Source organism: Patiria miniata, unplaced genomic scaffold, assembly GCF_015706575.1.
Source record: "Patiria miniata isolate m_02_andy unplaced genomic scaffold, ASM1570657v1 HiC_scaffold_10, whole genome shotgun sequence".
NCBI lineage: Eukaryota > Metazoa > Echinodermata > Asteroidea > Valvatida > Asterinidae > Patiria > Patiria miniata.
In genome coordinates, this window is record NW_024037048.1 from 8,392,208 (window position 1) to 8,416,571 (window position 24,364).

Consider the following 24,364-nt stretch of genomic DNA (forward strand, 5'->3'; position numbering starts at 1 on the left):
TGGACCATGGACCGTGTCTAGTGATTTCGGTGTCGGTCTAGTGCTGTGTATGACTGCACTAGTCCGGCTGTCTAGTGTTTTTTTCTTGCACTATATAAACAAAATGACGCTCAAATATACTAGCAGTTGAGGTCTGATTAATAGCGTGCTTTAAGTTCATTACTTGATTGATTAAAATTAACGACCAAAAACTCCATGTGCCATGCTGAAACGCAACGAAGCTGCCTGGCCAACGCGCTAGTCATGCCAGTAGCAGACATACGTACGTACATACAGTACATGTACGTTGATGCTCCGTTGGTACGATGTCGCCATGTCGCGCCACCACAACTTTGGTAGCAATACGTTGTATTTATATTACCACTGTATCTCCCTATTAAAGATATAGTCCATCATTTGTAATTTGTGCATTTTGTTCGTTTGAAGCAACAAACATGCTCAAAATCTAATGAAGGATACTGAACAACTAACCTGATCTTAGCTTCAGCTGTATATTCCGAGAAAAACAGCATTCTAGGATCTCAATTTCAAATCAAAAGTTACTGAATCATGTTTTGAATTGGGCCTAAATTGCGTCCGAGACGCGTTCTCACTGAGCCGATTGCAGCTATACGTGATGTCGCGCACTGATCTGACGAATTATAGCAACCGCGCGCGCCTGTGCGTCGTGCCAATGCTTGCGCGCGCTTCGCCTAATAACAAAACGAACTACTTATTTTAATTTTCCTATGGTGCGTCTTAAGACTTTGATTACTTCAAAGTGACAGCTTGCCAGAAAGATTAATTTTCACAGGGAGTTTAGTCCACTTACTATCTTTCAACCAAGTATGTTTTTCAACAATAATACGCCAGTTACTTTTTCAGATGGCTGCAAATGATGGACTATAGCTTTAAACGTCCAGGTTCACTGCAGGCAGACAAGCAGAATCCCTGTACTGCATGGGAATTAGTTGTAAGGTCTAGTTCCCAGACTTTTATGAAGCAAAAGACCATGCCCGCTGGCAACAGAATTAGACTAAGTTTCCAGGGGAACTAGCCAAGTGCACACACGAAACGGGTGACTTGTAAATGGCATTATTGTTGTATTCCTGTCACATAGTGCAAAATGTTTTTTTTCTTCTTATTTATAACACAGGTCTTGTAAAAATAGTTCCGGTCCAGTAAGATTCTTCAGTTACTAGACCTGCTGTCTAGTGCTTTTTTCCATGAAATTCGAGCCCTGCTGTAGTCTGGTTCCCTACCCCACTTAAGATAAAATGGAGCAATTTATAGACGTCGGGGAATTGTACAGTCAGGGAATCAGTATAGCTGGCTCGTACCCGTTCACAGGTGTGTAATCAATTGCAAGAAAATACGGACTAACTAAAATATGATAAATTGGGAGAAATATTTGAAAAAAAGCCAGTTTTTTCCAGCCAACCATCATTGGAAATTGAAACAAAAATAACACTTTTCTTGAAAACAATTGATGTTTGCAAATGTATATTCCCTTTAACCAAAAAATTACTTTATTTCGATTTTGGGGATCTGCAACCCCCATTTAATGCACAAATAACCCGCCCTACGAGAGTCGAATCATTGTCTGGCAACCAATAATTCAATTTTTGTGAAAAAATAATTGAATAACTAAATGTTGGTGGGTTTTTTTCCCTTCTTTTTTTGATGTCTCATTAAAAAGTAAATGGAAAAAATAAATTGAAGTGAAACTCCAAAAAGGCATGAGAATACATCTTTAAGAGGTTATCTGGGTGATCGATTCAATCTCTTGGCTCCATGGGGACTGCACTACACACCCAAAATAATTCCCCCCCCCTTTTTTTGAGGCAGTTTTTAGAAAGCGCGGCCTGGACAGTGTTGAAGTCAATTTGATCACAAGTCTTGACAAGTTCATCACAAGTCAATCTGAAATCACCCAGACCAAAGTTACGTCACAAGCTATTCACTCAACTGTGACCAAAGGCTTTCCTTTGTTTTATTATCCCATACTCACTGGCGTAGTTGTGACGCCACTACTCGGAGGTCAATTTGGTGCAACCATAGTTACTGGATCACGCGCACTACACCGGCTCAGTGAACGCTGTGGTTTCACTATGGCTGTTGTGAATCCGTTTCATAAATTGGCTTGATTCTCCTCTTTCAAGCAAAAAATAAGCACAACTGTTGGCTGTAACTGGTGTGGTGACAATCTGCTGAAAGGCAGCGATCCATTTTCAGGTACTAACTTGTGAAAATATTCTATGAAAGCAGGATGTAAAGTTGCTGTCTGTGATCGTGTGTGTTAAACGTGCGTGAAATTTGTCGTTATGGAATGCACATGAACCATTGTTGTGGAAGTGAGCCTGACCTGGGGGCGAATTTTCTTTTCCCAAACGACATCCGCATATATTGTTGTTTAGCGCCCTCTACGATACTTTTATGATACGCACGCAGGTATATAATTATTTGTTTCCCCACCTTTGCGAGCAGTGCGACAGCTCAGTCTATAGAAGGTAGGATTTTGCACCACGAGGTTGCGGTTCGTATCTCGGTTTTGCAGCCGATTGTTTTTTTCCTTTTCTAACCTGAGGCTTTGGAGGATTCTTTTAAAAGGGAAATGAAGTCTGAATTTCATAATGCTCGAAATCTTTTTTTTCCTTCTAATTTTATATTTTCTTCTCATGTTTTAGAAAAGTTAAGTCCAAAACGCCATAGCGTAAACCCATATGCGGATGTCGTTTGGGAGAAAAAAATTTGCGAACTGGGGAGGAGGGGACGTAACACTTTCTCAGCCAGGACTTGTGAATTGGTTTATGATCAACTTGTGAACCGAACTTGTGACGGACAGTGTCTGTCACGGCGACGTTCTACCGTACTGAATTATGGCAGATTTGGGAGGATTTGGGATCAAGGATTACCTCATCACCGCTGCTGCTGTCTTCTGAGGGAAGCTCGGTGTCTTCATCTGCATCATCTCCGTTCTCGCTCGCTGAATCATTGGTTTGCTGGGACAAAATCTCCTCGCCCTGCATGACACAATACCGGTTCAAAAAATGCACGAAAACCATTGACACAATCTCCAGAGGGCCACCCTACAATACTTTGTAAATAGTTTTGCCCTTCACTGACGTATAAACACTGTATAATAAACACTCAGTGTGTTACCTCCTGACAATACATCGTCTCATCATTTGAGAAAACACATTTGTAAAACAAAACATTTCTTATAAGATGGAATTTTTGCGCTGGGGTGATATCAATCTAATTAGGTTTTGCCCTTCACCAACATTTAAACACTGTATACTCAGTGTGTTACCTCCCGAGTGAAAGTTGGAAAAAAAGTTGTGGGTTCAAGTCCCACCCAAGTGATTTTTGCCAACTTTCACTCGGGAGGTAACATGATGAGTACACAGTGTTTAAACGTCGATGAAGGGCAAAACCTAATTTGATTGAAAACATTTCTTGAACTTTGTCCCTATGAATCACAACCTACTTGCAAAATGTATGAACAAATTTTCTGTAAAATGACATGGGCTGGGGAATTTCAGACATATTTTATAAAACCCTTATATCAAAACCTGTGCACATGAAAATGCACTTTTTTTTAATTTTAAATACAAAACACCTTTTTATGCTTCGTTTTTAAAGATCTGTGTCAAAATGGATCTTGGAAGTACAGTTGCAGTACTCCTGCGCCTAAGCTCTTCAGTGTATGATTTACACATGACAGTGTTTACCTTATGAAAAATATTCAGGTAGAAATTTAAAGAAAGAAGTAGGAAAAGAAGGAGCAAGGTAAAAAAAAGCTACAAAAAGTAGGAAAAGTAGGAATACTTCAGAAGTCTCGGACAAGGCAATGTTCCCTAGGAACCTTGCAAGACTTCCAAATTTTGAAATGCTCCCTTACGTGTAGATCTCTGTTCTTGAGGTTGCCCACCCAGAACGCCTCTTGGCATTTATGCAGAGCCAGCATGGCCTTGACTCGATACACAAACAGCTCCAGGTTGCGTTTGACGGCCGGTACGTGATTGGTCAACGATACATCCTTCGCAACCTGAAACAAAAACGACAGAGAAAACACAAATTTCAAGACATTCATCGGCCATCCTCATGATACAGCACATAACTGTATACACCATTTTCATAGCTGCCAACTTTTCAAAATCCAAATAAGTAATCAACCCGCGCGGTCATTTTCAACTGCTTGTATATTAACAGTGTATGTACCAGCTTAACCAACATCGAGTACAGGTACATGGTTTACATGTACACATACATGTGCATACCCTTCTTGTTGTGATTAATAATGTACTGTAGGCCATTGGATAATTAAAAAAATAAAAAATAAAAAATAAACAAACAATTATAAAAAAATAAAAATAATATTTGTTTTTTAATTAATTTTGTTTTACTGTCTGATATTTGTTTGTTGAGGTCAAATAAATAATAACAATAATAACATGTGCATATTTTTTTGAGATCGATGTTGAGTTTCGAGTTTGCATCATGTTTTTACACACAATGATTTAGGGCCACCGTATGCAATAGAAATATCCCGCCAACATACCTTGCAAACGCATGCTGATTTATCTTTTCTGGACGTTGGGATAAACTCCAACTCTATTAACAATACTTCCAACCATACTCTTATTAAATTCCATGATCAAACTCTCGCACTGATGGATCTCATCCCGGCAATTAGCGACCAATTGTGCTCACGATCGTCACTGAAACGTGGTCAGTACACACAACCACACATCCCCTAGATGCACACCATTGAAAAATATTTTAGTCTGGTCCTCAAGTACTCCACTGCACACACCACATTGATGTCTATCAGGTGCTTGACCGCATTGCTTATTAGACTTGTCACCAGCCCATCCATTATTGTAACATTTCGCCAGAAGTTTTCGGGCAAAAAGGATACTTTACAACTTTACAAGTATTTTTTTTTCGTTACATTTTTTTCGTAATTTTTTAGTGGCAATTCGTATTTTCGTAATTTAACAAAAAATTGGTAATAATTGCGAACAATTTGTAATAGTTCGCAGCTATGCATTTTGTCACAGGATATATGTAATGCGAATAATGAGAAAAATGAGCAATTAGTTTATCATTCATAAATACCTCAGACAGTTTACCTAATGGTTGAGAGCCTGTCATGTGGGTGGTTTAAACCGCCGGTAAATCACCGCTGTGTTCTCCGCCACATCGCGCAGTACACGCCCCACGTGCACCATTCTCCATATAAGGAGAGTTTAAGCGCTACGCGCACGAGGCACATACCGTAGCATGGCCAGAGGGGCGTTTCACAAAACATGAAGTAAAATTGTTGAACAAAATCGTTGGAATTTGATCAATTTTGGACTTATTTTGACTTTTAGACCTAAAAGGTATTTAGGAATAAATCAAGTGTCACCAGTAATGAGTTTGAATGTCTCTCCCAGTGGTCTCCCCCAACTCTCCTTTCAAAATCTCTTGAGGGGGTAGTTGCATATATAGTTCCTTTGCTTCACCGTACCTTAGAATGACTACACACGTGATGTAGTGACCTGGTGCTTTGCTGCAGGGTTTTCAACAGCTTCAAGACTTCTTCCCTCTGTGATGGGAACAGCCTGTCGAGTAGAGGCATCCCGTGTTTCAGGAAGAGCTCAATGAAGACACGTCCATACTGGGAAGACGAAAACATTGAAACTGAAAATCAGTTGATGAACAATTGGTTTTTAAAATTAAAACTAAAACATCTCATATAATCCTCTGCAATGACAGTCTTCGCGCACACGTGTGAAGCGCAAAAACCTGGGAGGTACTATCACACACCTGGGTCGCAACCTTAGATTTGTTCCAGTACTGTGTTATCTCTTTACCAACGACGCATACGCTTTACGTGTGTACCGTGAGATCACCAGGGTGGACAATTATGCCAGTCTATTACGGCATACATCAAAATGGAGACGTGGTGCTCGCTTTGCGATTTTAACGAGGAGGAACTGGGTGAAATTTCGCACAATAGTAAAAAATCCAGTGTTTTTTTGTGAATGTTAAACTTCTTAAATGAAAAAAAAATCAACTTTCTGTTCTGTTTGTCTCCTTAAATTAAAATAACGTTTCGCTTTATCCAAATACTGCACGATCGAATACATAGTGGAATGGACCAATGAAATACCGCAGCTGCCTGCTGAATATTTATGAGATATAGTAAAACAAATACAAGCAGGGGAAATAGTGAAAACAAATGATCCCTCCGTGTTAGAGGCTTTGTCTCGGGAAATATTTGTATAATATCCCACAGACGTGTACATCTATTGCACCTGTTTTGTGTCTGGCAGGGATAGAGTTAAATAATGAAAGGTTTGCGGAAACACCATGTGCGAATAATTTCTCAACTAAGAGAATGGTTCTGAAAAGAACCAGAGGTATCACTCGAAGTTCCGGTCAGTATGCTCTGACCGTCTTCAGGAGAGTGCCTAAACTCTAAGAAAGTGAATACTTAAGTAGCAAAAGGCGAAAATCAATGAAGTGTACAGTTGCATCCTGGGATAGAGTTACCAAAAACAAAAGAAGTTTTATACCTTGAGTGCAGACGTCAGATTGCTCCTTGCTTCAAACACCTTGAGAAGACTTATCAGGACATGGAAGACATGGACGGCCATGCTCCAGCGAATCAGTCGCTCTTCGGTCAAGTGACCGCCGCGCTTGGACGCCCCTCTGGCGTAAAGGTCACGAAGGTAGGTAGTCAGGTGGTCAAATAGGACGCGATAGTAAGTTCCAAACGTCAATCTGTGTTAACATAACATCCAACAAATTTATACAAAATGATGATATACTGCTTGATAAATATTTTAACAAATCTGACAAATACTTTTTAAGTGCTCATAAAAAAAAGCGGAACCCAAACCTCCAAAAAAAAAACCCCCAAAAGGTGAAGGTAATTATCAGCATACAGACTCCAACAGGTCTTAAACATAGTGTTTAATACTGGCCAAGCACCTATTTATTCCCATTCATAAATACCTTTTTGGGTAAAAAAATCTAGATTTTTGCAGTCCAAAAGTCAAACCAAGTCAAAAGTTATAAAATTCCAACGATTTTGTTCAACAAGTTTACTTCATGTTTTTTCGAAACACCCCCCTTGCTATACTATGAAATGTCTATCTCGTAAACAACTCCTTATATGGAAATTGGCACGCGCGACAGCACGATGTTGCGCAGAACGCAGCTGTGCCAGTGTAGTGTGAACTTAGGACTAGTGTTGCGCATGCCTACGTGAGGATAGTGAACGTTCAACCAATAAAACGATAAGAGGCACCGGATTTCGTAAGAGTCAAAATTTCATGTGACATTGGAAAAGTGGTTAATACAAGCCAGCCGATCTTTATCAACCATTAAAACCGGTCACGTGACAGGCTCTCAACCAATAGGAATGGGTAAACAAGTATTTATTAATGTACTTTGATAACAAAATAATATGCCACCCAGAAAAGTACCTGATAATTATATAATATTGGATGGCTTTGAGGTGGATACAAGAATATATTGCACTCGCTATGACAATATTGCATGAGTCTTTGACTCGTGCAATATTGTCATAGCTCATGCAATATATTCTTGTATCCACCGAAAAAACAGCCATCCAATATTGTTATTATTATTTATATCAGGCTGACTTGATCAGCAAGAAATACAATTCAAGACACTGTCCTCATTTCATCTTTTTCGTCAAACTATTTGAAGCTGCCACAGTAATATTGTTGACAACAGTGCGTGTATACCTGGCCTTCTGCGCGCCGCATGTGCGCTGCATGTGCGCAGCGTTCCGTGTTCGACGGTACGCGCGCGCGCTACACTCTGTTGAGTGGTTGACAACTGTGACTTTCTATGCTCTTGATCAAGCGGGAACCAGCGAAAATGCCCGGATTGACTGCAATAACAATGTTATTGTAGTCAACCGGGTACTTTATTAGTGCAGGAATCCGGGAACTTTGTTATGAAAGCATACAATACGCAGATTTATTTTTACCGCTGGAAGCCTGATATAAATAATAATACCGAATATCGCCATATTTTTGTGGAGGTATACTGTGGAGACTCAAAATCCAGTACCACACAAGCCTACTAACAAGTACCTGTTGAGGGTTTGGTAGGTAGTAGAGTAGCCCGTCCTCTCATTGCTGTCTATGAGTTCTGGGATCGCGATGGTACAGATGTCCTGAATGCTCTTCAGAACGTCAGGTGTATGACACAGGTAGATTCTACCAATTACAATATATTTTACAAAGTCACACCAACTGGCAAACAAAGCAGCAAAGCTCTTTATCAGTGTTCAATCAAACAGTTTCATTTCATACATAGCTGGATGTTGATAAAATGTATTAAATACATTTGGCGCTCAGCACCAATACATTGTTCACAATGGGTGAGAATGGCACAAAGACACCAGACCATGCCGGAGCTGGGGGTTGCTAGCATAAGGCTTGCCCCGAATCACGTGATATAGTAACAGTCTCTTTGGTCGGGAGAATGCAAAGTCAAAACGTGTAAAGCATTGGATTAAGTCGGTGTTCCAGATTTTATTCAAATTTAACTCGCCAATTATTTATTCAATATGTGACACCGGGGGGATCGGTGTCGAAATGGGAATGAGGAACGGCTGAAGCAAATTCTCTGTTATCTCTGTTGTTTTATTCCTGTAAAATGAAGAGAAGAGTAAATCTAATGTTGTCTCTTCAAATACAGAAGATGGAGTGCTTAAATAAATATTTACATGACAAATTATAAAAAATATCTAAAAGTAAAATATGTCTCCATGGACAATTTAGCCAAGTAATTGAAAGCAAATGCTAAACAATAATTACTAAAGTGAAATATCAAAGGGATGGCTAAAGCATGACAAATATAAATCATTTAAACCAAAATGGCGATTCCCGCCAAAAGATCGGCGATAGCCGCCATCTTGCGGCTACGTCCGTTTTAGGACTAATTACAAAACGATACCTCAAAACACACCCAGTCTCTTGCAAAAAACTACAAGAATATTACTACAACTCCCGTTTAGGACTACATCATTAAGGATTAAGCTAGATTGTAAGTCTAAGAATAAGGAATAAATCGTAACAATCTATACCACAAGTCCAAGAAAACGAAGTATTGCTAACCACGAAAATGCACTATAAATCGTAGAAAAGGCTTAATAAAATATAAATGAACACGTAAGGTATGAGTAGATGAGTAAATGAAGTTTAAGCTAGAAGTAATGAATTATAAGAAAATAAAGAAGTATTTACCTGTGAAATGAAGAGAAGAGTAAATCTATTTTACCATTTGGCCAACAAAGCTTTTCCTCTCTCAACTTTTGCTTGGTGGGAGTTACCACTAGCATGCTGCTCTTTGGTTTGACCTAAAAAGTCGTAGGTCAGTCGGTCAACTTGTTTCCTGACTCTCTTTGGTCTAGAAACATCAGTTGCAACTGGCTGAGGAGTGAGTAGAGAAGGAGATTCAGCCGCATCAGGTAAGCTGGACTCGAACGAATATGTTAACTGTCCAGACGGAGACTGATAGGACTCGGGACGATGCTCTGACGGAGAGTTTGATAAATACCCTGATGGAGAATCAGAAACAGGTTGAGCATTTGATGAAGAGTTCAATGACGGAGCCACAGAGTAAGCATTTGAAGGAGATTCCGATGAATGACAGACAGAGAGACCATTTAATGGAGATTGTGGATGACTTTCTGAAGGAGAAGGTTCTGGTTCTATTCGAACCGGAAGAAAGATAATTTCACCATCATCGGCCATAGAGTTGACTTCGGTCTTTTTCTCCTTGTCGCTTCTTTCTGTCTGTTCATCTTTTTCTGGGAATGCCTTGGTTTCAACTTTTGGATGCATGGGCTCTTCGATTTTGACTACGTTGGGCTCTTCCATGTCATCTTCTACCGGGAGGAACATACATGGCGTGAGCAGGTTTCGATGGAGAGTTCTCTCCTTGCCGGTTGAGGTACATCTGACCATGTAGACTGGGAGGTTCTCTAGTTTGGAGACGATGATGTAGGGTCTGTCTTCCCATCTGTTCGCTAATTTCTGAGTTCCCTGGATGTGTTTGTTCTGCACTAGGACACGGTCACCTGGTTGTAGAGGGGCATCGCGTGTTTTGCTGTCGTATATGCGTTTTTGTTTGAGTTTGGCCTGTTTTGCGAAGTTACTGGCTGTCTCGTATGAAGAGGTCAAACGCCGTTTCAAGTTCTGCACATAGTCGTCGTAGTCGTGGGATGTGTCGTCATCGGTGCTGCCAATTCCAAACATGAGATCTATTGGAAGGTTGGGGTGACGACCAAACATCAGCAGGAACGGAGGGTATCCTGTAGTGTCATGGCGTGTAGCGTTGTAGGCGTGTGCCATAGCTCCTACATACTGTTTCCAGTTCTTCTTTTGGCTTGTGTCGAGCGTTCCAAGCATGTTTAACAGCGTATGGTTAAAACGCTCGGTCTGTCCGTTGCCTTGAGGATGGTAGGGGGTCGTGCGACTTTTCTTGATTCCAGAAATTTTGCAGAGTTCTTGGATGACTTGCCCCTCGAAGTTTCGACCTTGGTCGGCGTGGATTCTTGCCGGAAATCCATAGTGCTGGATGAAGTTCTCCCACAAAACCTTTGCTACCGTTTCAGCTTTCTGGTCCAGGGTGGGGAAGGCTTGTGCATATTTTGTAAAGTGGTCTGTGACTACAAGGATGTTTTCGTAGCCACCTTTACAGCGCTCTAACTTCAGGTAGTCTATGCACACCAGCTCTAGCGGTTCACTTGTAACGATGGAGACCAATGGCGCTCTGACTTTGGACTGAGATGTTTTGCGAAGGCAGCATCGTTTGCATTGAAGACAGTGAATCCTGACATCTCGAGCCATCCCTGGCCAAAAGAACCTTCTTCGGACCATTTCTAGGGTTCTATCGCAGCCAAGGTGGCCGATGTCGTCATGGAGACCAGTAATGGCGGTTTCTCTGTAGCATTCTGGAAGAACTAGCTGATGTGAAATGCTTCCTTCTGCTGTCTTTCGTGCGCGATGTAGAATGTTGTCTTTCATCTCTAGCTTGTCGTATTCTCTGAAGTAGGGGAGGGAATTCGGGTGTTGTTGTCGTTCGTGTGAGTCTGGTCTTCGACCTTTCTCAAGAAGATAGATCACCCTGGAGATGTTGGGGTCGTCACGCTGGGAGAGCGCTAGTTGTTTCTGTGACAGTCCGGGGAGCTCGTTCTCGTTGGTCTGGATTTTCATTGTTGAAGGAAGCCTTGCTTGCTGACGAGTCACTGCCTGACACTGGACGGCTGACGATGGGGCTTCTATGTAGGGATGTGAAGAAAGAGGATGACCTCCACATATCGCCTGGACGATGTCGCATGGGATCGTTACAGCTTCATCTCGAGAGGAAGATATAGAGGCTGACGATTCTGGTTGGGGTTTTCTGGACAGCGCATCTGCTGCAGAGTTACTTTTCCCTGGCTTATACTTGATGATAAACTCAAACTGAGAAAGGGCAGCGACCCAACGTTGACCCGTGGCGTCAAGCTTAGCTGTAGTAGTAACATATAGGAGAGGATTGTTGTCCGTCCATACAGTGAATTTGTTGCCCAGCAGATAATCGCGAAACTTGTCAGTGACAGCCCATTTTAAGGCGAGAAATTCAAGCTTGTGAGCGGGGTAGCGAGTTTCTGCTGGAGTCAAACCTCTGCTGGCGTAGGCAACTATTCTCTCTTGACCATCTTGGATCTGGCTTAGAATGGCGCCAAGACCAGTACCGCAGGCGTCAGTTTGAAGGAGAAATGGCTTAGTGTAGTCAGCAAACGCAAGTATTGGGGCTGACGTCATCAGATCTCTCAGGACTTCGAAAGACTTCTGGCATTCATCTGTCCATGTAAATGGAGGGACTGACGTAGACTGTTTGCTCTTGCCCTTCTTCCTTCGTCGTGGGTCTCCAGCTGTGAGTTTGTATAGTGGTGACACGATGTTAGAGTAGCCCTTGATGTATCGTCTATAATATCCCGTGAAGCCCAGGAACCGAAGGAGTTCCTTGCGGTTGCAAGGTGTCTTCCAGTCCTTGACTTGCGAGATTTTGTCAGGATCGGTTGCTATTCCTGCTGCAGACACTATGTGGCCGAGGTACGTTACCTGTTTTTGAAGGAGATGGCATTTGGAAGGCTTCAACTTCAAGCCGTGTTGTCGCAAGCAGGAAAACACCTTCTCCAACCGTTGGATGTGCTCTTCGAATGTCGAGGAGAAGACGATGATGTCGTCGAGGTATAACAGCACAGTGGAATAATTCTGGTCTCCTAGACAGGTTTGCATCAACCGCTGGAAGGTGGCTGGGGCATTCTGAAGACCAAAAGGCATCCGGTTGCACTCAAAGAGGCCCATCGGAGTGGTAAATGCTGTTTTCGCCTTGTCTCGCTCTTCTACCTCGACTTGCCAATAGCCAGATGTAAGGTCTAACGTTGTGAAGAATTTGGCATTGCCCAGAGCGTCTAAAGCCTCTTCAATGCGAGGGAGAGGGTATGCATCACGGATGGTTCTGCTGTTCAGTTGGCGGTAATCGATGCAGACTCGTAGTGACCCATCCTTCTTGTGGACGATAACCATTGGTGAGGCGTATGGACTGTTGCTGCAGCGGATGACTTCTGCTTCTTCCATCTTCCCAAGTTGCTCTTTCACAGCTTGGTACTGGAGAGGTGGTATTCTCCGATGAGGAAGTCTGAAAGGATGCTCGTCCATCAGTGGTATCGTATGCTTCACGGTAGTGGTTCGGCCAAAATCAAGAGAATCTGCAGAAAATACATCTTTGTATTTCTGAAGGAGATGGAGAATTTGCTTCTTCTGGGCTTCGTTGTCAAAAGTAGACTCTGAAAGGTCGAGTGAAGGTATAAGGCTAGTCAACTCTTCAGTAACTCCCTTGTTCTTCATGTAAGCACGCATGAACCCTTCATTTGGATGAAGTGAAGAAGACAGTGGCTCCTCCGCAGAACCTTTATTCTCCTCCACATGAAGAACTGACGAGACTTGAGCAATTCGGCAATTTCTCGGGATGATGATCGGCTTGGCGGATATGTTGCACATCCTCACTGGTACCCTTCTGTCCTGACCAACATCAGCTAAAAGGTGGCCGATTCTCAGACTGGATGAGCTGTTTGGGAGACCTTCCACTAAGGCAGTATATGGACGACCTGTTGGGCTCGGAGGGGCTTGGCAAATTATGTCGACCTCAGCACCTGGTTTTATCTTCCGGGGGGAGCGGCCGACGTACTTGGCGTAGCCCATTCTACCAGACTGGTCATCCTGGTCGAGCGTTGCTGTGTTGATGTATGCAGTGTGCCATGCAGTGTTTTCTGTCTTCAGCTCTTCCATGAAGTTGTCTCCTCTTGTATGATGCTGGTCTTTCTTCGTTACTCTTATTACATTCGTGCCTATTAACACAGGAACATGCTGGCGATAGCTGTCGGAGGGGACCACGAAGACCGGTACGTCATCATAGGTGATACCAAGAATAGTGACGGAGACGGGAAGAATTCCCAAATAGGGGACTTCTTGACCGCTGGCACCCTCTATCTTAATGTCTGCTGAAGATAGACTGACATCAGAAAGTAGTGGATGTCCTCTCCATAGGTCCTCCGTGATAGATGTTATTTGCGAGCCGGAGTCAATCAGTGCTCGATGTGGTACCCCGTTGATCTCTACGGTATCTTCATTATTTGGGCCAATCACTTGAAAAATCGAGGTTGCGTTTTGTCCACTGTCTGAAGGAGAATTGAGATGTGTTGTCACTTTCGGGCTTGACTCTTGGCCTCCGGTTTGCCCTCCGACCGGGGCCCCTGGAAGTTTAACGGAAGATTCCGACATCCACGGGCTATGTGTCCCTCTTGGCCACAGCGGTGACAGACGAAGACATTCCTGTCAGTAGGCTGTTGAGGATACATCGGCTGGTTTGAAGGAGAGTAAGGTCTAGACGCCAAGGACTCAACGGTTCTGGTTAGCTGTTCGACCTTATAGATGAGACCTTGAATGACTTCTTCACTTTGGCTTTGTCGGTTTGTTGGTTGGTTGTTCGTAGCCTTCTGGAGTTTGAAGGTGGTATCTGCTTTCTGCTGTCTTGGCGGAGGTGGCGCTTGTTGGCCTGCCTGTGCTGGAACATGTTGCGGTTGTGACTGGACCTTACTCGTGGGTTGTGGGGACTGGGCTTTGGAGACAGCTTTGGAATGAAGTAGAGCTGAAGCCCGCTGTTCTCGCTCTATTTGTCGAAGTTCCACTTGCAGTTCTCTGAACGACATGTCCCTGGGCCTCATCGGAGCAAGACGGTTGGTTATTTTTTCGTCTCCAACTCCACGCATGAACTGCTGTGTGAGCATGCTATTACGGTTGGTTAGGGGAAGCCTGCTGTTCATCCGCTCCTCTACAGTCCGTAGTGTCGCCTCCAGCTCAACTGTGTATATACTGGGCGATTCGCTTGCCAGCCTCAATCGCTCGTAGAATATTGCCAGGGGATCACCAGTCATGGATGCGTCTCCAAATTGCTCTTTCAGTTCAGCAAAGGCATGGTGCGGTGTTTGCTCCTCTGGGGGTAGGTTCAAGACTAGTTTCCTGGCTGCACCTCCAAGGTTTCGGACGATCGTAGAAAACTGCATTTCAGGTGGCATGGCTGTGTTGTCGATGAGATATTTGACATCCCTCACCCAGTCTTCGATGCAAAGACTTGAGCCCTCACGGCCAGTGTAAATAGGGACGCTCTTGACTTGGTGTGATGGCATCAGCTGGTAGCGATTTGAAGGAGACATTGGTTTGTTGGTCGGGGTTAGAGGTGTGTAACCTTGGAAGATGGGTGTCGGAGCACTAGGGACTCTAGTTCCCATGGGCGCTGCTCTGTTCGGACCACTGCTTGCAGATCCGGGTTGCGGTTGCTTGTGTGGACGAAAACAACTCTCTGAGATCCGTCGTTCGATATCCACAAGTTCAGCTAGGAACTGCTCGGCGATTGGTGTAGATGGTATTACCTCCTCAGTGGATCTGTCATGGCGAGTAGTATGGGCAGCAGCAGGTGGTATATGGGTTGTCGAATAGCGAGCTGTTGCAGGGGTTGGATACATTGGGTCTTCTACAGAAGGTCTTCGAGAAGAAGCCATTTTGTCTGAGAGGAAACAGTTGACTAAAAGACCAAGCACAACAACAATGCAATATGTACAAGGCATCCAAAGGTAAGTCAAACAATAATGCAATGTCAAGTAGAATGGAATGTAATACGAAAAAGACAAAAATGGTTAGGCAAATCAGACTATCAATCAATTAAATCAAGGAATATCAAATATCAATCAAGGCCGAAAAACCAATTATCAACACCAACAATCAATTAATATCAAACGAAAATGGCAATACCAATCAAATAAATAAATCAAATACCAAACAAATAAATAAATCAAACAATAAATTAGTGTGAATCAAATCAATAAATTAGTAATCAACGTCAAGGTCAACAATAAACACAAAAACAATTTGAACTAGCGAACAAAAAGCAAAAAAGGATCAAATCTATTACTGCTCGTATCGATCAAAATAGGAATTTAAATTCAACTTCTCGATAACTTCAACTGTTTCAATTCAAGTTCAATCGGTAAGTGCACTTTACTGACACTTGGAACATTTTTCGTAATTCACACCCAAACAATCTCGTGAATGGTACCCGTCTTGTACATGGGAGGCAAATAAAGCAGGGCAACACAACGATTTACGGCAAACGGTCTCCTGCGGTTTTTTTCGTGTGAGAAAGAGAGTCAATCTTGCAATGCCGTAAACTCAACTAGTTGGCTTTCAACGCAGCCCAAACAAAGATTGTCAATCACAGCGAATTCTTGGTGACACTTGGCCAGGGATGGGATTAACGTTTGCCACCTGCCGTACAACAGGAGAACCATTCACAGTAATGGAATTTATCAAACAATGACAGTGTAAAAACCAGCTTGGTTATAAAGTGCTTCTATTCAATTAATTATTTTGAACCAGTTGCCTTTATACCCGGATCTTCCACCAAATGTGACACCGGGGGGATCGGTGTCGAAATGGGAATGAGGAACGGCTGAAGCAAATTCTCTGTTATCTCTGTTGTTTTATTCCTGTAAAATGAAGAGAAGAGTAAATCTAATGTTGTCTCTTCAAATACAGAAGATGGAGTGCTTAAATAAATATTTACATGACAAATTATAAAAAATATCTAAAAGTAAAATATGTCTCCATGGACAATTTAGCCAAGTAATTGAAAGCAAATGCTAAACAATAATTACTAAAGTGAAATATCAAAGGGATGGCTAAAGCATGACAAATATAAATCATTTAAACCAAAATGGCGATTCCCGCCAAAAGATCGGCGATAGCCGCCATCTTGCGGCTACGTCCGTTTTAGGACTAATTACAAAACGATACCTCAAAACACACCCAGTCTCTTGCAAAAAACTACAAGAATATTACTACAACTCCCGTTTAGGACTACATCATTAAGGATTAAGCTAGATTGTAAGTCTAAGAATAAGGAATAAATCGTAACAATCTATACCACAAGTCCAAGAAAACGAAGTATTGCTAACCACGAAAATGCACTATAAATCGTAGAAAAGGCTTAATAAAATATAAATGAACACGTAAGGTATGAGTAGATGAGTAAATGAAGTTTAAGCTAGAAGTAATGAATTATAAGAAAATAAAGAAGTATTTACCTGTGAAATGAAGAGAAGAGTAAATCTAATGTTGTCTCTTCAAATACAGAAGATGGAGTGCGGTGGGCCGTTTGCCGGGCCGGGAAGAGTGTATTGTTACATAATTTAAATAATAATGAAAGAGGCGTAAGGATATAGTGTATAAGAATTAGTCCGGAAAATAAAAAGGGGGGGGGGGGTATATTTTAAACCGTCACAAATACTTAACACTGCTGTTACTATGGGCATCAACCAATCAGCAATCGTGATTTCACAATAATAATAACACTGGAGTCTTAAATAGCGCATGTATCTGCCAACAATTAGGTACTCAAGGTGCTAATTAATATGAATTATACAGGGTGAGTAAAACAAACGAAACCCAAGTGTCGGGACCATTGTTTTAGTGAAGTTCTGCATGTAGCACTTTCAAAATCTAGGATATGAAAGCTCAATTCATAAGCTTTCTTTTAGTACAAGAATCATTCAAATCACTCATGTACTTTTCCAGTTACAGAGTTTTAAACACTACTGCCGTTTTAAGGTTCTGTCCACGGATCACAAAAAGTTCAGTGTTCTTTCAGCAAAACGAAAACAAATCACGTAAGGATGTTTGCTGAAAGAACGCACACCTTTTTTTGTGATCTGCAGACAAAACTTTAAAACAGTGGTTGTGTTTAAACTTCGTAACTTTTATGTTACGGACATTCCATGCCATTCATTGGGGGAAAAAATTCACTGTTGTATAAACAGAAGATTGGTCCGTCAATGTATTTATACGGAATCATCAAGGAGTATAAATGGTATGAGAGTGTCAAAGTAGGAAAATCTCCTTTTTTTCTCTCCATTTTTCATTTTCTTGGCTTACCTGAGCAGTGACTGGAGGAGTTCGTTGTGTTTGGCACCTTTCTCTATTAGGCCGTCCTGGTTCAACCATTCTCGCTTCAACAGACCTTCGGCCATGTCGGCTGCAATCATATTAACTTAATCAGTTCTTCAATTACCCACGGTACCATAAGACAACACGAAGCTTTGACAATGAAAATTTGGGCCATTATCAAAACGCAAGAAAATTGAAATCCTGAAAAAAAATATGTGACATTTGAGGTGACCATTGCTATAACAAAATGTATAAAAATGAGTGCCGATATAATTTTTTTCTCCTAAAAGCAACTTGACTTGTTTCAAATTTATTAATTTGTCCGCATTATTGACTTTTTACTTCTTGACTTAACATTTTTTTCATTGTTTTTCTATCACTGAATGACATTCAGCAGGTTTAGGACAAAAAATATTAAGAGTTTAATTGCTCATGTCGATTATTCAAAGCAAAAATAGATAAAGCTAATATTTAGGGAACTTTTCTGTAAGCTTTGGGGAAGTTAAAACGATTATTATATTCCATGTATCATTTAGCTTTCCAGAGAGATGCCCCTTTTTTGTTCAGCGTAGGGGATTTCTCAATTTTTACAGCATGCGCCATTTCAAGGATACCCCAACTTTGTGGTCACATCGTCACCGTTTTCACGAAGAGGCGAATTTAGTATTTCACTGTCTGAACAAACATTCGAGATAATCGCGTTTCAAGTTGGTCCTTTTTCATTTGACAATTTGAAACTTAAAGATGCATAAAATATGCAAGATTTAGGTATCAGAGGAAAGAAGAGCTTCTAATCTTCCTAAATGTAGCAAACTTTAGGAAAAATAGGTGATTACTTTTGCAGAATTAATCAATTAAGAGAAGTGGCTGTTCGTGAAAACAAAACAAAAACAATTAGCAAATTCGCCCCTTCGTGAAAACATTTTAATATTGCAAGCGCATGGAATTCGCCCTTTCGTGATATACGCACCATTGTATTACAATGTATTTATTTACTGAAAATTTATTAATACATAGAGTGCGGAAATTTGCCCCTAAGTGAAAAAACGCAAAACGGCACTTTTAGAAAATTCGCCCATTCGTTAATTAGGTTAATTAAGATTTTAATTAATTTTTTGAAAGTATAGCCTCACCAGGTTGTAGATATTGATATATTTATTCATTTTCACACAAAAAAACAAATTTCGAAAAACAGACGATTTCCATGAAATTCGCCCCTTCGTGAAAACGGTGACGACATGGTACAGGGGGCATGTCATTAAAAAATACGTCCTGTCATTCCGTTGCATCCTCAGCATGATGGGATGAATTTTCAATGGCATGCCCACCTGAGATGACCATGTGACCACAAAGATGGCGGTATCCGTAGAACAGTCTATGGGGGTGGACTGTCACCCTTTGGTGCAATCTCTGTAGACATTTGAGCTTACCTATACTCTCACTGTTATCGGTTGTCTCAGAGTGTTCGCTGAGAGAGACAAGAAGACGAAGCAGGAAGATGGCTGAAGACAAGTCAGGCACTGTGTCTAAGAACTTCTCCAAGTAGCTGAAAGCGTGCCTGACATCACAAAATGCAAAGAAAAAACAAAAGAAATCCACATATGAGACCTGCTAGTGGTGTTTTTATTTATTTATTTATTTATTTATTTATTTATTATCCACATCCAACAGCAGAACAAACCGCCAATTACAGGACTGGTTTTATCTGCAGCACACATCGTCAATAGATCATGATTATTCAGTTAGTTCGATATTTATTCAAAAGAAAATACCAATGACGTCACACCATTGCTATCACCCAGACATGCATGTACATTAAAGCATTTCAAAGAACGGCTTTCGTCGAGCTGCCACAGTGGCCTGGTGGACAGTAGAATGAACTATGGATCGCAAGATCTGTGGTTCAAACCCATGTCCATTTTCATCAAATATTTTTGTTGGTTGGGATAAGTTAAATTGAAGGAAAAACACTACGAAGGTCATTTTCAAAGATGTGCCTAAAGACGCATTTTTGGAAATTTCCATTAGTCATGTTAGTTGTTAGTTTTTAATTCGGCGGTGAATGGGTGCGCACAAGCGTTGACACAACGCACATGTGCTTTAATTTGTCAGTTAAGTGCGTGACATTGCGTAGCTTCAATCGGCTGAATGAGAACGTGTCCTGGATGCTAATTTCGGGCGCAATTTAAAACCTGTCTCGGCAACTTTTGAATTGAACCCGAGATCCAAGAATATTCTTTTCTCGGAATATACAGCATTCACTGATGAGCTAAAACTTCATCAGGTTAGTTGATAAGGCAAAAAAAAAGTCTCCGGTTTCTGGTATGGAGCTTGCCCAAAAAGTTGTGCGGCGACGCGGCTTTTTTTTTTTTACCTGTTTTTTTTGCTTCAAATGTCGGCTGATGACTGCAAATGGTGCCCGACTAAACTTAGTACAAATACTATGGGAGACCAGAGAGGCCACGTAAAGCTTATTCTCGATCATAACCCCATCTAAAAACACGTTAAAATTGTGCAGCAGCAGGATTCTAGTCAAACCAGTGAGTTTGGCGGTTTTGAGACATCATCTTTCATTGAAATTGTTTTTTTTTCATTTTGCCGACGCGCATGGCTAAGGCGACGCGCGCGCATAGCAGAAACCGGAGACTTTTTTTTTGGCCTAAGCACCCTCCTTTAGATTTTGAGCACTTTTGTTGCTGCAAACCAAAAAAATGCACAAATGACAAATGACATGCTCTACCTTTAAAGCAAGTCCCTGCACTGCCCAAAACCGCCCTGCCTATTACTCCCTGTACTGCCCCAATAAATACAATGTAATACAATGTAGTACAGCTGCTCATGGGTTAAGTCGTTACAAATTTAAGCTGTTAGACATGTTCAGCTTACTTGTGGAGTTGTTTGGCTGTGAGTTGCGTTCGTCCGCTGCTCTTGATACGGGATGTCAAGACTTTCAAGGCATCCAAGAACAAGGACTTGTTCTCACTGGACGCAAAGCCATTCCTGAAAAAATGTCATGATAAGACTGAATTAGACAACCGAATTCCTTCCTTCAGCATCTACTCTATTCTTCAGGTTTTCACATGAATTTGCTGTGATCACCAGCCTTTATATTACCCGCAAAAATAGATTTCGACTCTCGTTTATACAAATTCAGCCAGACCTGGTCAAAATATTTTGTTACATCGAAATGTTTTATTAAAAAGAGCGCTGGTCCCATTCCCTGTGCACATAAATGCACAGTTGGGACGAAGCTTTAAGTTAACTTTAACCAGAAATTTGTATGAACGAGAGCCAACTTTAATAACGCCTCCTTGTTCAAGCCGCTTAATTGCAAGAGACATTGTGTTCCAAAAATAGTAGACCACTGGAGCCGGACACCTCCACTGCGACAGGAAGCTCAAAGTTCCTTGCCTCGTAATTGAGGTTAAAACTACGATAAATGCATCGTTTCACACTTGAAGAATTTCAATCTTGCGTCAACCCTGCGTCAACCCCAAGATTGATTTCTACCCGGGGTTGAACTCAACCCTGCCCCAGACCAGGGTTGAGATTTTCAACCTGGGTTGAAAATCTTGCCAGGGTTCAAAACAGTAGTAACTGAGCATGATAAGGCCAAAAAAAAATACTCGGTCTCTGGTCAGCACGCGCGTCGATTTTAATCATGCACGTCAACCTTTTTTTTTTTTTTTAAATTAACACGGAAGCTACAACAGTGCCCTCTACTGCCGCACCTCCTCAAATTTTTGTACCAAGGAGCACCAAGGAATGGGGAAATTGCACCAAGGCAAATGATAAAGGGCACCAAGGCATATTATGGAGGACACCAATGTATAATGAGGACACAAAAAAGCAAAATAATACCCACCTTGTCTGTACAATTCAAGCTTGAAAAAAGGAAAGAAAAAGCCACCCCCCCCCCCCCAAAAAAAACCACGTCGCCGCATCAATTCCGGAACTTCGGTCTGACCAGAGACCGACTTAATTTTTTGGGGGCCTAAGTTTGATTTGCATGAAACAAGTGTGAAACAATGCAGGGTTGAAAGCAGGGTTGAAAAATCAAAAACTCAACCCGGGGTGGCACTGAGTTCGCCCAGGGTTGAGTTCAACCGGGGATTGAGAGGCTCTAGTGTGAAAAGGGCTTATAATAGAGTTTCTCACCATGAGAAGAGAGAGAGCAGTGACTTGAGTAGGAGGTGCAGACACGTTGCAATTTCGTGGTATTCAGGAGTATTGGCACCAGGACCATCAACGACCCCGTCATTCTGCTCTACGAGGGCCTGTAAGAGAACCCAAAACTTGTTTTTTTGGATTTTAGTTTTAGTTTATATTGTACTTAAAGAGTGAGTTCGATTACTTCCCCCGCGCTTACTCGTGCAAGCGTGACAGCGTTCGATTTACCTCTCACGTGACTTCTCGCGCTTACTCGAGCCTGGCCCGAGTGACCGACTCGCTGAGCCGGTTACTTGGGTAAGTATCCCATAAGGCCATGCAAAAAACATGGCTGTCAACGTGACGTCCGGCGGGCGCCTCAGGCAGTGTGCAGAGCTACAGCAATGTCATGTCAGTCTGTTCCCGCATATTTCCAATGGGCACGGACCTAGACCTAGCTCTAGACAGTTGATTCGGATGCAGCCTCAGTGTCATGTCAACATTCAACTTTCCAGCTCTTGCACGAAACTTTACCCAAAACCGTTCGTTTATTTAGCTCCACTGCGCATGTCTGTCATCACGCGAGGAGCAGGCGCGAGTAAGCTGGGGGAAGTAATCGAACGCACTTGTAAAGTTTGAGAAAGACACGTTGCATTTAGATTTATGACTTGGGGATCGTTTTGAAACCAATTTGGCCCGTCTCCATTCACATCCGGGACGAGTTCCGGACAAGTTGCGGGTAGAATCATTCACTTTGTCCGGAAGAAGCTCTGCATTTGTCCCGGACATGTTCCGGGCAAATTTTCATTAGCAACTGCTTGACTCACCAATACTGATAACTTCATTGCGGGAAGATTGCAAGGAAGTTGTTGAGAATCCTGCAACTTATACCAGATACAATGTCGTGAAAGTTGCAGTTTACAACGTAAAGCCATAAAGCCCTTCAGACGACTTCCAGGATTTGCATTTTGGGGTTGGGCTTCTTTTATGGGTACCCGCGTGCCCGCGTGTTACTTCAGTAGGATACCTGGTTCTCGTACTACCCATAAAAAAGCACACCAATAGTAGTTTAAATATAATCAAACTAAGAATTTTAAATACGATAATAATTAAGACGTATAGAGACATGCCTTGGGAAAACCAACAGACTTTAAAGTGACTAAAATTGAACCAACTCCAAAACACAACGGCCAACACCACTGTTCAATAAAGAATTGAAACCAGTGTGACTTGCCTGGAAGAATGCGCTGCTGGATTCAAGATGATCACAGAGATGAGGCAAGAGCTTGATAGCCTTGACGGCAATTTCACGAGGAGTGAAGCGATTCAGGTGGGAGAAGCCTGTATTCTTGTCGGATTTGGTCTGAGGAAATTCAGATTAATATTGACCAAAATGAAATTAACGATTAAGGCAAAGCATACTAAGTACCATTATGGGCTCCATACACAAGTACCCCCCTCAGCGGTAAGAAAGGGAGAGTTGGGGGAGACCACTGGAAGAGACATTCGAATGCATTGCCTGATGCTCACGCGAAGACGCTATGGCTTTGTGTACATTCAGAATAAAATAAATCGTGTGTACTTTAAACAGGCATGCAACTGGGAATTCAGGGGGACAAAACGAAGAAATTCCAAACTACACAAGACTTTGTACAGTGTTTTTCCATTTGTAATGGTATTCCCGAGAGGTTAAACACGAGGAAATCTGCGGATCCGAGGACAAGTTGCATGCCTGTGTACTTGCAAACCAGTACACGCATACGGGGTACCCCATCCACTGGGCTTCCGCAAAAAGCACCCTCTCTTGTTTGCGCTTAAACAGTTTTCAGAAATTAGTACGAATGAATGCAATTATTTCACCTCATTAATAAGGGAATAAGTGTGTGCTCCGGAGGTTTTTATCACTCTGTTTAAGACCACTTAGAGTCTGGGTGCTGATAATTACCCGAGCCGGAGGCGAGGGTAATTATCAGCACCCAGACTCTAAGTGGTCTTAAACAGAGTGATAAATACCGACGGAGCACATATTTATTCCCATTCATAAATACCTTTCCGGTAAAAAAAAATCATAAAATTCGTTCAAAACATCCCGATTTTGTTCACCAAATTCACTTTATGCTTTTTGAAACATCCCTCTTGCATCTTGCAAAATAATGGAGTGTTCAGCTGGCGAGTAAGATGTAAACAACCCTTTTATGGAGATTGACGCGCGCGTATCATGTTCTGCGCGATGACGCGCAGAACGCACCTGGCGCGTTGCGTTTTGAATTTAGAACTATAAAATTCTGACTCGCTGGTAGTGTTGCGCATGCCTACGTGAGGATTGTGAACGTTCAACCAATGAAACGATAAGAGACACTTGATTTTTAGGAGTCCACATTTTATTGTGACACTGGAAAAGTGTTTAAGACCAGCTAGCCATGTCTTTATCATCCGTTTAAGACCGGCCACGTGACGGGCTCTCGACCAATAGGAATGCGTAAACTGTTTTAGGTATTTATGAATATAATACAAAGATCCAGATATAAGGGATAGCATATCAGTAACGAACAATTTTTGAGAGCAGGTTAACTTCCTTGTCAACTGCTCGCCCAAGCACAAGGCAATAACAAATTCAGTCCACTTTTACCTCAAATCACTAGGTCCGGATG

General features: G+C 41.9%; 1 protein-coding gene across 1 annotated transcript in view; it reads right to left on the minus strand.

Annotated features, from left to right (window-relative positions):
* The window catches only part of LOC119740567 (Fanconi anemia group D2 protein-like), a 44,737-nt gene that overhangs the window by 4,009 nt on the left and 16,364 nt on the right, over positions 1 to 24,364 (minus strand). The window contains exons 12-21 of the mRNA XM_038215916.1: positions 22,948 to 23,076; positions 21,723 to 21,841; positions 20,451 to 20,564; positions 18,995 to 19,122; positions 17,553 to 17,652; positions 8,103 to 8,228; positions 6,549 to 6,756; positions 5,498 to 5,647; positions 3,884 to 4,030; positions 2,895 to 3,002 (exon numbers count right to left, since the gene is read on the minus strand). Coding sequence (XP_038071844.1) covers positions 2,895 to 3,002; positions 3,884 to 4,030; positions 5,498 to 5,647; positions 6,549 to 6,756; positions 8,103 to 8,228; positions 17,553 to 17,652; positions 18,995 to 19,122; positions 20,451 to 20,564; positions 21,723 to 21,841; positions 22,948 to 23,076 — 1,329 coding nt within the window. The remainder of the gene's footprint in view (positions 1 to 2,894; positions 3,003 to 3,883; positions 4,031 to 5,497; positions 5,648 to 6,548; positions 6,757 to 8,102; positions 8,229 to 17,552; positions 17,653 to 18,994; positions 19,123 to 20,450; positions 20,565 to 21,722; positions 21,842 to 22,947; positions 23,077 to 24,364) is intronic.